This window comes from Malaclemys terrapin, chromosome 24 (assembly GCF_027887155.1).
Source record: "Malaclemys terrapin pileata isolate rMalTer1 chromosome 24, rMalTer1.hap1, whole genome shotgun sequence".
NCBI lineage: Eukaryota > Metazoa > Chordata > Testudines > Emydidae > Malaclemys > Malaclemys terrapin.
Genome location: NC_071528.1, coordinates 13,960,510 through 13,976,508, shown reverse-complemented (window position 1 = coordinate 13,976,508; position 15,999 = coordinate 13,960,510). Strand labels below are relative to the sequence as shown.

Sequence of the window (15,999 nt, the reverse complement as noted above, 5' to 3'; positions counted from 1 at the left end):
GACAACCCAGGTGGGAAAGATGCACAAGGAACCAAAGCAGTAAAGTCAGTCAAAAAAAGGGAAATGAAAGCAGAGTGCAGTCCCACGGGAGTGATTCTCGAATTGTGATCTTACAGCAGCCTCGAAAAGGGACGAGAGACCCCGACCACTGCTCATGCAAGAACACGCTGCAATGTGTCCTGCCTTGCTGACCTAAGAGGTTTTACTTAATGTAAAAAAAATCATAAAATATTCTACTCTAATCAAGTCACACGAAAGGGACATCATCAGCCTGAAATCTTATTGCTTAAAAATATTGAATTTAAAGTAAAGTAATCTCTAGCTCCACAACTGTCCCAAAGCTTTGTGGTTCTACAATTTCATGTTCCTGGTTTTAACTGTTTCTTCTCTCATTACTTTGGGAAAGACCCACCTAAACTAAGGACACAGACTCTAAAAGGGAAAGCAACAAAACTATACAATGCTGTCAAGTGCACAAAATGAAACAAGAATAAGACATTGTTTGTTTCATGAGCTCTTCCATTTCAAGTAATCTTGGGTGTTACTGATAAAAATCTTGAGACAGAAGTATGATTTTTAAATTGAGTGTCCCTTTAAAACACGTCCTTACATACATCTAAAAAACTACTGCTAAACTGCAATAGTTTAAGAGAAGAATTTAGGTCCAATATTTTCCAGGAGTTTAAGTAATAATCAGCCATTGCAACACTTAATGATATATTTCCACCAATTTTAAAAAAAATTGCTATGGGACCAGTTAATTTTCAAAGTAGCGACATTCCCCTGGTTGCAGCACACTGCCAAGGTAGGACACCCAGAGTGAAACTGATTAAAAGCTGCATATAAAGGAAGTGAAACTGACAAGCCTATTTTCAATGGCCAAGCTGAGCCACATACAATAGTAAATAAGCTGCATGAAAAGGAAAATTAGAATATTTGAAAATGTAAATGGTATCAGTCGAAGGTGGACTCGGTAACAAATGGAGACCGATTGCTAAGTAGGTTGTGAATTTTAGCTGGCATCTCTCCCTTGTTATTAATTTTCAGTGTAACTTATGAAAGATCCTGTCAGGTTTCTCTTGCCAAATTGCTTAGAAATATGCAGGGAGAGAGTTTCACGTAAAGGAGAAAAACAAGCAGCAAAGAGGGGTCGTGAGGGGGAAAGAAAAACCACATGTAGGTTTTCTCCAGTTGTAACTGTTGCACAGTGAAAGCAAGGTCTCCATCCTGCAAGCGTTGGCACCAGGGTGGATTGCTGTATCTGGGCAGTGAGGTGCAGCAGTCCACTCATGAGCGATCTATCCCAGGCCTGGGGCCCAAATTAATTATTCCTATGAAGAGACTGGGCAAGCCAGTCACACCCTGTGGCCTAGAGGCTTTGCTGTTTTGGTCACCTTTGGTCAAAAGGGATGACAAAGAGAGCATCAAAGTATTTTATTCTCCACAAGTTACAGTGACCACAGTTAGAGTATTTAAAAAAAAGTTGTTTACAGATGGTATCAAAACAACAACAAAAACCTATTTACTTGGACGCACACTTCCCACCCCTCACTCATCCCCCAGGCTTTTTAATCTCTTACACCTACCAAGCTTTAAACTAGATGCTTTTCTTGCACCTGGCAATATGAGACTTCACACACATCCCCTCCTACTCTCTGAGTTACTCTAGCTTGAACCTCAGGTTTATAAAGTCCCTCTGAGCTTGACTAGTGGAATTTGCAATGGATTCACTTACACATTTTGAAGTCAGCCCGCTACTGAGCGCCTGAACTACAGAATCATTTTGGTAATATTAGAGGTCCTGGTAGATGCAGGACATTTATTCTGATAAATTACATGGGTCCCCTCCCCACCCTGCCTGTAATACACTGAGGCATAAGAGCTCCTTGCCAGTCCCACAGTTAGTGACCAGTCAGTATATTATGGACCCAAACAGCAGTTTTATTCCACCAACTCACATTCCCATGTTTTCAGCAACTCGAGCCCCTCTGAAACGGGTATCTGCAACTCCCATCTCTATCACAGAAGCTCTGATCTCTGAGACCACTCACACGCAAGAGACAATAAAAACTAAAACTTCTAAAAACTTGAACTAAAAGGAGTCAAATCTTCTCCCTCCACAACTACCGCAGAGGACAGCTGACAAAGATAGAACCATGATTTTTTTTTAAAACTCTAGATAAATTGTGTCATTATTGGCAAAAAAGATCTGAAAAAAGTGTATCAAAAATGCTCAATTTGAAGGAGTCACAGAAAATGGTCTTACTCCAGGCAACCCATGCCCCAAAATACACTTACACTCACAAATGCCTTTAGAGATGTCCACCATCTTAATCTCCTGTGTAGAAACCGCATCAGCAGTATCGCTATGCATCCGAATGAGAAATGCAGTGAACGTAAGCAATTTTTGACACCCAGCTGTTGGGTGCAAGGAGATTCAATGAGCTGCGATGGGTTAATTGCGTTTAAACATTGGCGTCTCTTCAACATGATGAAAAGATGTCAGAAGGGGAATGGAGCTGTTCACTCCTTTTAAGCAGCCGGTCAGGAGGGTGGAGGCTTCTTACAGTGAAGAGTGCTGTGTCCTTGAAAACGGATTAAAATCCTCAACGTAGCAGGTAACAATGTGGGTGGTTTTCGGAGTTCTAGAAAGACAATTGATGCTGGTTTGTGTTTACTGCTTGCTGGATCTTCCAGAGGGAAAAGAGGGATTTAGGGGCAGGCACAGGGGTAGGGGAAGAAAATGAGAATCTGTCTTTAACATGCAGGTCATATAAAGTTTTTTTTTTCTGGTTTGTTTTCCTTTTTCTCTCTTTTCCAACTGGAGAAATGGCAATACACACATGGCTTCCAGTTTTTTATAGTGAAGAATTCCCATGGGTAGCACTGCAAAGACAGGAAGACAAGACATATTTGTGATTTTTGTTTTTCAAATTGCCCCTCTCCTAACGCCTCTGCACATAGGATGAGACTTATTTGTTTGATGGCCAGCAAGGGACATGTAAATAGCACCTTGTGCTTCTATAGTAGTTCAAAGCACTTTACAACCACTAACCCTCAGTGTCTCTCTGAGGTATGGTGCTATCACACACATTTTACAAGTAGGGAAACAGGCACAGAGAATGCGTGAAGTAGGTTGTCCAAAGACATGAGACGGAGCTTGAGTAACCAGCATAGAAGTAAGTCCCTGCTCAATAGAGCTGGCTTGTATAATGTAGGGCTTATGAACTCACCTGGTATTCTCATTCCTGCTGGTCCTCATTGCTAGCACTGGGGGTTCGACTCCTGATCTGACTTCGTAACTGTTCTATTAGCTCTGGATTCTGCTGCTGCATCTGCTGAGCAAACTGTTGACCTCTGAAGGAGAGAAAGCGACACATCTGATCAATTGGTCTCATCACGCATGTCAGGCCGGGTGACCAGATGTCCCGATTATATAGGGACAGTCCCTATATTTGGGGCTCTCTCTGATACAGGTGCCTATTATCCCCGTCCCGATTTCTGACACTTACTAACTTATCACCCTAACGTCAGGGCAGTTTGGAGCACAGAGAAGTCTAGCACTGCGACCAGGGGATACTAAGTTCCCCACGGCACAAGAGACACCCCTGTTCTATTTAGGAAAAGAAGTTGGGGTATGTTACTGAAAGGCAGGGGGCGAGACTAAAGTTTTCTGGAAGGTGCTTGGTTGTAAATGAAGCTTTGACTTTTGATCAAGACGACTGAAATGCACCTATTGACTATTCCAAGGGGTGGAAAAAAGTCATTCGACTTACGCTTGGATAAGGCTGGCAAGGTCGTTCGGGGAAGGGCTGGCTCCTGCTGCTCCCATAGGATTCTGGCCACCTGAAATCATCCCAGACATTCTGCAAAGAAATATTTATTGCTCAGAATAAAGAGAGATGGAGATTTCACTTACTACAAGTTTTTTGGTAGGCACAAAAGTTACTTTTTATTTTTTTGAAAGTCAGCACAAAGCATGTCAGTTTCATGATTAATGAGGAAAAGCTTTGTCTTGCTAGAATTAAATTTAAATTAAGGCGCTCCTACAATTAGTGTGAAGAGCCAGAGTTTTTTAGGGGATTAAGCGTAATCCAATCCCTCCCTCCTCAGTTCTACTGCTGAATGCTTGGCCAGACATTCAGGAGAATCGTACTGAAACCCCTGCCGCTTGCCTTCTGATCTTTAAGGTCAAAAAGCTGCATAAAGTAGAACCTCTCTAATTCACCATTTGTGTATTAACTTCATCAGCTGCAGTTTCATTTAATTGATGTTATCAACAGCACAATAGCAAGTGGGCTGTAGTCTAGATATTGTAAAGATCTTAGTAATAATGGGCCTTGCTACAGTATCTGCTATTGTTGTCTTGAGAGATGTGAAGATTCTGCCTTGTGCATGCATGGTTTATACAGGAAGTTCTAACGCCTTCAAGTCAGATCTGGGGACACTGGAAGGCCAAAGGTGTTTCAACTCATGTAAGACAGAGGGACTATGTGCGTGCAAGATGGATCTTATCCTGCCTTTTGTGTTGTTAACAAAATTGGCAGTTCAGTTCCAACTGCAGAGCCTCTATTCACAATGATGATGGAAGAGGCAGAAAGAATCAATTGCATATGGTGACACCAGATCTTTGGCTTGTAAGCCAAGCCAATGGGATCAGGAAGTCAGAATAAATTATAGCATCCCCAAAAATCCGTTAGAGTACCCCATTTCTAACTAATTGTGCTTTAAAGTGGATAAATAGAAGAGTCACAAAGGCTTATCTATGTAGTTTATGGCCTGACAGTATGTGAGCACCTCACAAACACTCATGAATTTGTGCTCACAGGCAGTAAAGTATCCCCATTTCACAGACGAGGAATGAGACAGAGGTGAAGTGACTCGCCAGTGATGCAGGAAATCTATGGCAGAACCATGAATCAAACCCTGAGTTCCCGAGCCCCATCTCAGTGTGGTAACTCCAGGCCACCTTCCCCCCCCTTTCTGAACATCTTTACTATACAAGTCATTAGCATGTGAAGCCACAATGAACATAACTGATACACAGAACAAAATAACATGTTGCTTTAAATGCCTTCATACACATTTATGAGCCCAGGACCCACCAGAACCTCACTTCAGCCGTACCCCAACAGCCAACCAAAGCACAAAGTCAAATGAGTGATTCAAAGAAGAAATACGAGACTGTATTGAACTTACAGCTGTTGTACTTGTGGATTGTTCATGAGGTTCGATGCCTATTTAAAAAGAAAAAGATTACATCCTATTTAAGAAGTGCCTGCGTGGATATACAGATGTTGTGCCATTCAACTCCACAGAGTGAAGGCAGCGAAACTAAGGTAAATTCACAGGAAGAGTAGCGACAAGAGAAACACAGTACAACACACAAGACAAGGCTGATCATGCAGTGCAGGGGGTCTCTATCACATCCTCACATCTCACACTGAAAAGCCCGTAAGTAACCGGCTCTTTAGCTTCAATTCAGTCTCCTCAAAGCAATCCTTTGATGAATGAAATGAAAACAGATCTGCTAGTGAAATGTCTGAACTCCCAAGGTCATGCATCAATACATTTCGTTCCTTACATCCAAATACACAGACAAGATGCAAGCTGGCTGGGATCTAATGTGTATCTAATGTGTGCAAATTTACCATGCTCATGAAGCCTGGGTTATTCAGCAATCCAGCTAAATCAAATCCTCCTGTGCCTCCAGTCTGCAAGGAGGAAACCAAATATAAATGTAGACAGGCACAATAACATTGCCTCCAGTACAGTTCACAGCATGCTGCAATTAACCTAAAGGTGTATGTCTTTAACCAGAACATCGCTACAGCTGCAAATCATTCTGTACACAGATTTCTGCTTTAACCCTAAACAAAGGTAAGAGTGACTGTTGCTTAAGGTTCTTTATTTATACTCTTGCCATAAGGGCCTAATTCTCATTTGCACTGAAGTCCAGTGTAAAGGGCCCTTAGTGGAAATGAGAATCGGTCAAACTCTAAATACTCTGGCCTGAAAACTGAGTGTGATCAAGGATATTTTTCCCTCTGAAGTTTGTCCCTTTTTAAAAGGCCATCAAGATAAGAAAACATACTTCAAAGACCTCCTTCCTTCCTACTAATGAGAACCAATGAACACAGAGTTTCATGGTTAAAATGCAATAAGAGAGTAAACATTATTTAGGGCTGTGAAATTCCGCTTTTTAATTTCACTTTTTCTAGGCATTTTCCAGATAAGCCCAGTGCTGCTGTGTTTGGGTTCACAGCGCTGCAGGGAAGTTATTTTAACTGGGTTTTAATTGGGTTATAAACTTCCTTTTCCCCTACTCCGCCCCACCATTACCACCTTATACAGTACACCTATATTCCAGACTTAACCCACGTTAACAACGCCCTGTCAGATCCCGAGAGACATTAATGTAGCAGTTACAGCTGGTCAGTAACGCTTTAAAGTAGCACAATGAAGACATTTATTTTTCTCCCCCCAACACAGCATAATTCTTGGCTTGGCTCTCAAACAGAACAGGAAAAAACTTACTGGACTAGGGGTTTCTTTCATTTTCTGTTCGGCTATTTTAAGGTTTGATTTGTACGTTTCGTTGTCTGGATCCAACTCCAGGGCTTTTTTATAGTAAATGACAGCTTCTGCGTGTTTGTTTAAACTGGAGAGGGCTAAGCTGTTGAGAGGGGACATAAAATAAAGGACCGTTATAGAAGGTTACATATCTAAGCTCCACAGACCATTACGCACTGGCTAGTCCCTAGTTAGCATTCTGAAGTAGAGCACCACTACCAGTATCATTACCACAGGACTTCCATTCATTTTGAAGTCAACACCTTTATAAAAGAGCAGTGGCCAGTACCTACCCCATTCTGCCATAAGCTTTGCTGTAGTTCGGGTCAATGCCGATAGCTCTTTCACAGTCTCTGACGGCTCCAGCGTAGTTTCCTAATTTACTGTAAGCAGCCGCCCTGGAGAGAGGGGAGGAAGCAATGCCCAGGAAGCTTATTAGGTCTGAATATGCCAATCAACGTCACCCTTCATGCTCCCTCTTCAGCGCCCAAGGGAAGGTTTAAACTTAAAACCTGACTTCAGCTCAGGTTCTAACTTGGGTAACAGCCTACTGCCATCCTAAGCTCCGCCTGTAGTTTCAGGTGAATGCACTATCCTCCTCCTCCATTTTCTCTCCCAAACATATCCTGGAGCATGGCTCCGCCCCTGCGCTGTCTCAGAGGTGGCTGATGAGTGAAGGAGACGCATCTACTAGTTTGCAAGATCTGTTCAAATTGGTATTGTTCAGGATGGAAAGTGATCTCTTAATACAAGATATCACAGCTCTATGCCTGGATTTCTCAGGTCAAAATAACGTTTATGCTCTTCCCCTGCCCCCAGTCTTCTCCCCCCCCCCCCCCCATCACACACACACACACACACAGGTGGAGGCAAAAATACATATATAAATACTGGAATATGCTTGTTCATGCCTCAATCCTGCAACTTCTATTGAAAGTAATCAGCACCTCAAACTCAAGCTCTCAACGGTCACATGATACAGGCAAAATTCAGGAGGGGAAACCAGCTTATGAAATGATTTTTCCAAAGAGTTGGACATGCATTGAGGCTAATTAGGTTAATTACATGGCCATTTGTATCCATGCAAACAGTAAGTATAAGTTGGGCACGCAGGCTCTGAGCCAAGTGAATGGGTGTCTTTCCATTGATTTCAATGAACATTAGATCAGCATTTTGTGCACACAACTGCATGCTGAATTCCTTGAAAACCAGGCCTTCAATCCTCAACCTCTGAAAGATCAGATCTTGTTTTGTTGCTTCGTCCATTATCAACATAATCCTTCCAAATCTGGGCTGTCTGCCACAGCTACAAAGGGGTTTTCGAGTAGAGCCAGACAGTGTTACTTGGTATCCATATATCTCATCAAGTGCTTAATAGGACAGGGATATGGCAAACAGCCCTACCTAGAGATGTCAGTGCCACAAGGCAGGCAGAAGTCAAAGGAAAACACGTCAGCACAGGTTTACAAAAGACAAAGGACAAACAATAAATGAACAGTCTGATAAGGTTCAAATCAGGAGTCTGACCATGCGAGGGCCCCATAAACAATGAAAAATGAGGCAAGGCTCAAAATACAAGAATGTGAATATAAAAACCCGCAGAGAAAGAGTTAACTGTCAGTACCTGTTGCAAAAATATACCGCATTTGATGGATTTAATTCAATTGCTTTTGCGTAGAAAGACACAGCACTTTCAAAGTTTTCTGCCTTCATTTGTTCATTACCTAAAGGGAAAAACAAAAGTCTCTGCAACAGGTCAAACAGATGAAGCAATTAGAGCAATGGGCCGGGGTCTCAATTCTTCTTGGCCCCTCCTTAAAAAATAATGCAAAAAGGAGCATGTAGATATGCTGAAAACTCCACCTTTCTGCACCTCCCTTAGAACACAGGTTCTCAACCTTTTTCTTTCTGAGGTCCCCCAAACATGCTATAAAAACTCCACAACCCACCTGTGCTACACCAACTGTGTTCTGCATATGAAAGTGAGAGCCAGCATTGGGGGTAGCAAAAAGGGCAATTGCCTGGGGCCCCGGGTCACAGGGCGCCCAGTGAAGCTAAGTTGCTCAGGGGCTTGGGCAGCACGGCTTCAGCTTTCTGCTCTGGGCCCCAGTGAATCTGATGCTGGCCCTGCTCGGCAGACCCCCTGAAACCTGCTCACAGCCCCCCGGGGGGCCTCGGCCACCTGGCTGAGAACTGCTGCCTCAGAATATGAACTGGGAGATCTGCTCAGCAAACAGTGCAGGGAGAAGTCTCCAGCAAGGAAACTGTAAGTCTTTTGGCATTATTGGGCTTCCAAGCTAACCACAGCCATTTCAGAAGGGATCCTGCAGGCTCCCTCATTAATTTCCCTTCAGCATCTTTCAAGCCCACAATCGCCATAGAGCTTTCAGTCTCCATCCCCAGATTCATTGAGCCAGGCAGCACTGCTCTAACTGGCCACTAGGGGTGCTGCAGAGTGGGGAGAGTTTCACTTTCTTCCAGGATGAGCATGCGGGAAAAGGGGTTACAGTCGAGAAGAAAACCGCGCGCATGTTTGCCATGTTCCAGTCAACGTGTTCTTTTCCAGGATGCAATAATCAGAGCGAACACTAACGGGGTCTCCTAGCTAGATTCCAACTGGAGCCACTACATTCTGCCACCGAAATACACTTCTGCAGTTTTAGTTGAACATAGGATTCTGCCCCTCCTGCGTGAGAGCCTGCCGAGGAGCTGCCAGATGTCCACGCAGAGGGTGCTGCCTTTAAGTGGTGGAAGCAGTTCCTACACATACAGTCTGAACAACATTCCAGCACCCTTCTGCTTTAGCAGCACTCCGGGGAACTAGCCAGACAAAGGCACGCTCTCTTTCATCTGAGCATAAAAACGGGTGAATCGCCCACACGGGTGGAGCATTCTCTGTCTCCCCATGGGTATACACAGAGATGAACCCGTTCTTAATTCCACCCCACTGCCCCTAATTACATCGCCCCTCACAATTCCTCTTCCTTCTTGCTGCATAGACCTTCAGATACTTTTTAGGTTAAGCCTGCCTGCCTCCTTCATTGTTAGTTGCCTATGCTGTATATACCATGTTATCTTTCCCCTGTCAATATACCAGCCCAGTATGTGGTTACCTTCAGTCTTAAGTCTTTCAGCTTCAGCCATGTCTTCTTCCGAGGGGGTGACTGGCTCAGAATTTGTTCTGACGTAATGAGGCTCCTTATAATATCAAAGAAGAATAAGAAAACTGTGCTTTTATCATTGGCAATTACTACAAACCAGTACTCTAATTTCCCTGACACTGCACCTTTAAGAGTTAAATGCTTCCAGCTTTTGACTCCCCCAACGGGGCGACACAGCTGTGAGACTAAGCCCAATGGGTAGCTTTCCACTGTTTTAGTGGAAATCTCAGATCTATAATATTATTAATAAATCCTTGAGCTTAGACAATGATTTTCATTAGTAGATCAGAGAAGTCTATAGGACACAAACCTTTCCTGTAGCAGCTTCAAAAATTTCAGGGAGCGTTTGAGACACAACCAGATCTTGGTCTTCCATGGATACTCCAAAAGCAGTCTCCAGGCACTGGATAGCAACTGGGTGGGAAGGAAGGTGGGCATTTAACATTCCCCACATCCTCTAAACACCTGTTTGTGTCATTCCCTCCCTCCAGTGGAGTCTGAATTTATGAAGATATCAGAAATATAAATGTATATGAAGCAGATTACATATTGGGGCATAATCTAGCTACGGAGTGGTAGTGTGGAACAGTTGAGAGTGCCTAGGACTATGGGGTTTTATTCCCAGATCTGCTACTAGGCGTGAGAGACACCTAGGGCAAATCATTTCACCTCTCTGCCTGTTTCCTCATCTGTAAAATAGGGACATTAAGTCCCTTTCAAGGGTATTGCAAGGATTAATGTTTGTTAAAGTGAGGGGCCCTTCAATGAAAGGAGCTACGGAAGCAAAAGTATGACAAAAGAATCATTTAGAAGGGCAAAGTTATTTTAGGACAGGTTGCCAATCGGAAGAGAAACGTGGAACACAAGAGGAAAAAAAACCCATTTAGAAATAAAGAGAATTGCAAAGTTTACAAGGTATGTGAACACAAAAGTAACCCTAATGGAGTTGCAGTTGTGTAGGCAAAACTTTTCTAGCTAGGTACTTATATGGCCCCATCCCTGTAGTATCTGACAGCCTCAGAAACAAACGAATTTATCCATACAACATCTGTGAAAGAACGATCCCAGTTTTATAAACGGAGAAACTGAGGCATGGAGCGATTTAGTAACTTGTCCAAGGTCACCTAGGGAGTTTGTGGCAAGGCTAAGAATTGAACCCAAATCTCCTGGATCCCAGTCCAGGACCTTAGCCACAAAAGGCCATCTTTCTTTACATCAAGGATAACACTGCGTTGATTAGAGCATCTGAAACCTCATGCACAAGCCATTAGCTGTTGAGCACAAGGCAGATTCTAAAGGATCAGAAGACTGCAGCAGTCCTTTGGCTACAGTGGCAAGCAGGTGCTGGAATGAACATTATCTCGCTGAAGCTGGCACAGTACCTTACATGCCGGTGTTTTCCCAACACACTTAATGGAGATGTGCAAACCTTGGCTCCAAAGACAGAGCTTCTAGAGTGAGTCACAAGGGCAACCTCCCCATAGTCTCAGATGACTTTAGGGAGGAAAAAAATCAATATTGCCCACAGATGGCAAAGCAGATCTACACTCCTGCAAGCATACGCAGCGTCTGAAGTGCTGAATTATCATTTGCATGTTTTTAAAAAACTTAAATGCAGGGGGTTGATTGCTCCTTACTAGCTCTTTGAGCTGCTCACTGTAGCCTCTCTGGCTATACACTGGCAATACCAGAGATACAAAGCAAAATGGGCAACTCCTCTAAGACATGCATCCGAAGAAGTGGGTATTCACCCACGAAAGCTCATGCTCCTATACGTCTGTTAGTCTGTAAGGTGCCACAGGACTCTTTGCTGCTTTTACAGATCCAGACGAACACGGCTACCCCTCGGATACTCCTCTAATGCTGGCTCCTGCCCCCTCTTTCACATGTCATTACCTACCAACGTTCCCAGTCCTGGGTCAAGGACGGTGCATTAAGGACGGACCTAAGGAAATGCTGGAAGAGTTCAGCCTAGCAGAGCCCCTCTACCTTGTACCTTTATATACACAGCATCCCGCACTCGAAATAATTTTTCCATGCTTCAAGGAACCTTCTTTACTTCTCCTTTGCCTACAACGGTCACTCCCTATCCTGGCTCTGGCTGGACCCTCTCTTTCAACTAGTCTCTGTGTGTGCTGCATTTGGGTGAAGGGCCATATGCTCCTATCGCTGGCACAGCCCTCCCACAGTAATACCCAGGGTCGCCCACGGGGAAAGTTCTTAACATCAGGGTTGGAAAGCTTCCAAGAAGTAGAAGGCATTCATTTTTAGCACTGCATTGTGCTATCAGAAGCTCCCTGACCTCTCAGTCTTGCAGCGCATTTTGAGACTTAGGGCTTTGTCTACACAGTGGGATAATGTGCACCATGGGGTGGGATTTCTAAAGCGCACGAACGTGTCGTGCATTAATTGGTCCATGCACACCTTGCTGGTGAGCAACAAATACATTAAAGCACACTAGGAAACATTCAGTGCACACCTGCAGGTTCTACACGGACCTGTGAATGCCCAGCACATTAGCGCACTTTAGAAATCACACTTCCATAGGACGTATTGCCCCCCGCAGACAAGCCCTTCTCTAAGCCCCAACATAGCAAGTCTCAGATTTGGATCAGGGTAAATTTCAATTGCCGTAGATATATAGATAGATAGATTCCTTTCCTGGGTTAGCCTGTGCTTCTCCTGGAAGAGGCTAGCAGGAAAGTCGTTCTTTTGTCTGGCTGCTTAACATTTTGGGTTCCCTTCTCACTAAGATTTCACTTCATCGATTAGGAAGGCTTAGGGACTACAGCACCACAGGAATTGTACAGCTGAACGGGAGGCAGGTAGTAAGGAATGATCTGCTTGGGTTCCCCAAGAGCCCTGGAGCAAACCTCTGCTCTAGAAGGCATGCGCAGGGAAGACACCCCACCCACTTACCTTCTAAGCTCTCCTGGGCATCAGGAGAGAGACCCCCATTCTGTAGCTGGTCATGTAGGAACTGGATGATGGAGTACGCCAGGCGCCTCTTGTCAGCCATTTCGTCTCCCCGTCAGAACTTTTTGCTCTGATGTCTCTTAAAAAAAAATAATGTACAGAAAAAAAAAAAGTTCAATTTAATGAGGAACAGGGCAAACAGTGAGGTTCTACTAAGTAAAATACAGCTATCTATATGGAGGGGAAGGATGGTCCACTGGTTAGGGCACTAGCCTACAATTCAAGCCTTCAATTCCCAGTTCTGCCAGAGACTCCCTGTGTGAGCCTGGGCAACTCACTTCAGCTCCCTGCCTCAGTTTCCCACCTGTGAAATGGGGATAATAGCACTGCCCTGCCTCACAAGGGTGCTGTGAGGCACTCAGATACTATGGTGATGTGGGCCACATAAGTACCTTTGAAACACCGGTCAAGACAAAAGACACTGAGCACTTGAAAAAATCTAGCACAACCCCCTACTCAGAGCACATACAACCATTTCAGAGAGGGGAAACTGAGCCCAAGAGGCAAAATGATTTGCCCAACATTAATATCAGAGCTGAAAAAAGAATTCAGGGATACCCCACTGCCAGTCCTGTGCCAGTCCGCTAGCTTCCTACCATGCTCTGGGTATTTTTGGCTCCTGTGCAACTTGACCAGGTTAACAATACAAGAAACTTAGTGCAGAGTCAGAAGACGTTCTGAACAGGTGATTGGGTTCAGTTAGCAGGCGAGCGGGTAACGATTCAATTAAACTTCGCAGAGGCTAAATTTCAATGAGACACCAGAGCCAAATAATAGTCACCTGAAAAGCACAGATCAGAACTGAGTGGGACAAGTTATCACTGCTGATCTCAAAAGTGGGAGGGAAATGGGGATAACGGTCTTATGTCGAGCTCATACCATGACTTGGGATCACACCCATCAATGACAACTGACCCCAGTCGTGTAGCACAAGGACCAATTTGACCATGAGACACTAAATGGAAAACCCTTCTGCCCAGATGGACATTAAAAAGGGTCCACAAGACACTTACCACCACATGAAGACAAGCCTGTTTGCTGGATAATACTTATAGTCGTTCTACTGTTGCATGTGTGATTTTAATGCTTGAGAGTCCTGGGGACTGAAGTCCTCTATCCACATAAGATAGACACAGCATATGTGGCAGCAGGACAAGTTTACCCACGTACCCCCAGCCAATGAACCTTAACCTTTATCTAGTTTAATTAGAAACCAATATCATATAATTCATTAAGTTATTCAATCAACAAGATACTCCCACCCGCTTAAGCTCTACCTGTTTCTCAGCAGAGAGAAACTCTGATCGGTCTCACACTGAATGGAATTAAACGAACGCATGTCCAGAGAAATAAAATAAATGGGTTTTGTTAAATCATTTCACAACTGTATAAATGCAGGCATCAGTAGGGCTCATTTATTGGGAGGAAAAAGTTTCTATCCTTCCTTAAACTTAGAATAGCATGTCCTGGGGCAGAAAACCCTGATCCATACAACAGCCCCGTAACACGGCAAGCAACCAAAACATATTTCAACTCTTAGACGGAAAGTGTCTTTACAAGGACACTGGGTGCTTACTGCACAGAACTACTATTTATAACAGGTTTCAGAGTAGCAGCCGTGTTAGTCTGTATCCGCAAAAAGAACAGGAGTACTTGTGGCACCTTAGAGACTAACAAATTTATTAGAGCATAAGCTTTCGTGGACTACAGCCCACTTATGCATCCGAAGAAGTGGGCTGTAGTCCACGAAAGCTTATGCTCTAATAAATTTGTTAGTCTCTAAGGTGCCACAAGTACTCCTGTTCTTTTTACTGTAGTTATACTAGTACCAACCATAGTGAGGATAGTTATACTGGTATAAATATGCTTCTATTGGTAAAGCTTATTCCCCTCCCCACATAAGATTAAGCTGCAACGGTATAAGCATATTTATACTGGTATAACTACACCCACAATAGGTGGCTGCACTGATTTAGCTACAGGGGTGGAGTTCAGGCAGCACACCTTTGGTGTGCAGACAAAGCCTAAGGGTTTTCTAGAGACACTACGCGGCGATGTCAAGTATCAGAGGGGTAGCCGTGTTAGTCTGGATCTGTAAAGAGCAACAGAGGGTCCTGTGGCACCTTTAAGACTCACAGCAGTATTAGGAGCATAAGCGTTCGTGGGTGACTGTCCACTTCATGCGTCTGACGAAGTGGGCGTTCACCCACCAACGCTTATGCTCCCACTACGGCTGTTAGTCTTACAGGTGCCACCGGACCCTCTGTTGCTCTTTACACGGGGATGGTGCAAGACAGGAGCTGGGCAGCGCATCACAGCGTCCACATTCGCTTGCAAGCGAACAGACTCCGCTGCCAGCCGTTATTTAAACCCGACCCAGCGAAAGCCCCAGGCCAGCAGCTGCTTTCTGAAAACAGTTCGTCTGGGAAACAGGAGTCCCAGGGCAGTTTCAATAACCGATATCCCCCCCCACCCCCCAGGCGGCTCCCCCCCCCGCCAGCCCCCCTCCTTCCCCAGCCAGCCCCCCCCCAGCACCCCGCCCCCTTCCCACAGCTGGCTGCTCCCGAGGCCCCCCCCAGCCGGCCCCCCCCAGCACCCCGCCCCCTTCCCACAGCTGGCTGCCCCCCAGCACCCCGCCCCCTTCCCACAGCTGGCTGCTCCCGAGGCCCCCCCCAGCCGGCCCCCCCCAGCACCCCGCCCCCTTCCCACAGCTGGCTGCCCCCCAGAACCCCGCCCCCTTCCCACAGCTGGCTGCTCCCGAGGCCCCCCCCAGCCAACTCCCCAGAGGACCCCCCCCCCGAGCGCTCTAGAGATGGGAGGCTGGGGGGGGGGCTGCTCCCGGGGGGACCTTCCCGAGTCCCCGAGGGGGGGGCAGGAGGACGGAGCCCGCCCCAGCCCCGGGGGGGGGGGCCCACCCCCAAGTGCACCTGGCTACTCACCAAGCGCCTCCGAGCTCCTCTCAACCCCCACCACCGCCAGGCGCACACTGCGCAAGCGCGCAAGGACCCGCTCCCCTCCCGGCCACCCGCCCTCCTCTGCAGCTGCGCAGGCGCCAAGGCTTCCCCGGCGCCTCCCTTCAGCGCCGCATGCGCAAAGGAGCGGGGCCGGCCAGCCCCAGCTGGCGCGCAGGCGCATCGCGTCGCTCCCCCCCCCCCGGACCGTCACACGGAAGCGGAAAGGGTGTAACCGGAAGTGCTCCGAGCCAGGCGCTTACCATCGGGCACTGACACGTGTGTGGCTGTGCCGCAATGCATTGTGGGATGGCGGAGGGTCGCTCACGCCGCCGCTC

The 15,999-nt window shown here is 45.8% G+C and overlaps 1 protein-coding gene across 1 annotated transcript; it reads right to left on the bottom strand.

Annotated features, from left to right (window-relative positions):
* Positions 1-1,419: 1,419 nt before the first annotated feature.
* Positions 1,420-15,735, bottom strand: SGTA (small glutamine rich tetratricopeptide repeat co-chaperone alpha). The gene is made up of 12 exons (XM_054013610.1): positions 15,650-15,735; positions 12,654-12,789; positions 10,045-10,148; positions 9,687-9,771; positions 8,198-8,297; positions 6,867-6,971; positions 6,538-6,676; positions 5,652-5,714; positions 5,200-5,237; positions 3,777-3,866; positions 3,234-3,357; positions 1,420-2,886 (listed from the first exon to the last, which is right to left on the bottom strand). The coding sequence occupies exons 2-11, from the start codon at positions 12,751-12,753 to the stop codon at positions 3,243-3,245; spliced, it is 939 nt and encodes a 312-aa protein (XP_053869585.1). The 5' UTR covers positions 12,754-12,789; positions 15,650-15,735; the 3' UTR covers positions 1,420-2,886; positions 3,234-3,242.
* Positions 15,736-15,999: the final 264 nt, after the last annotated feature.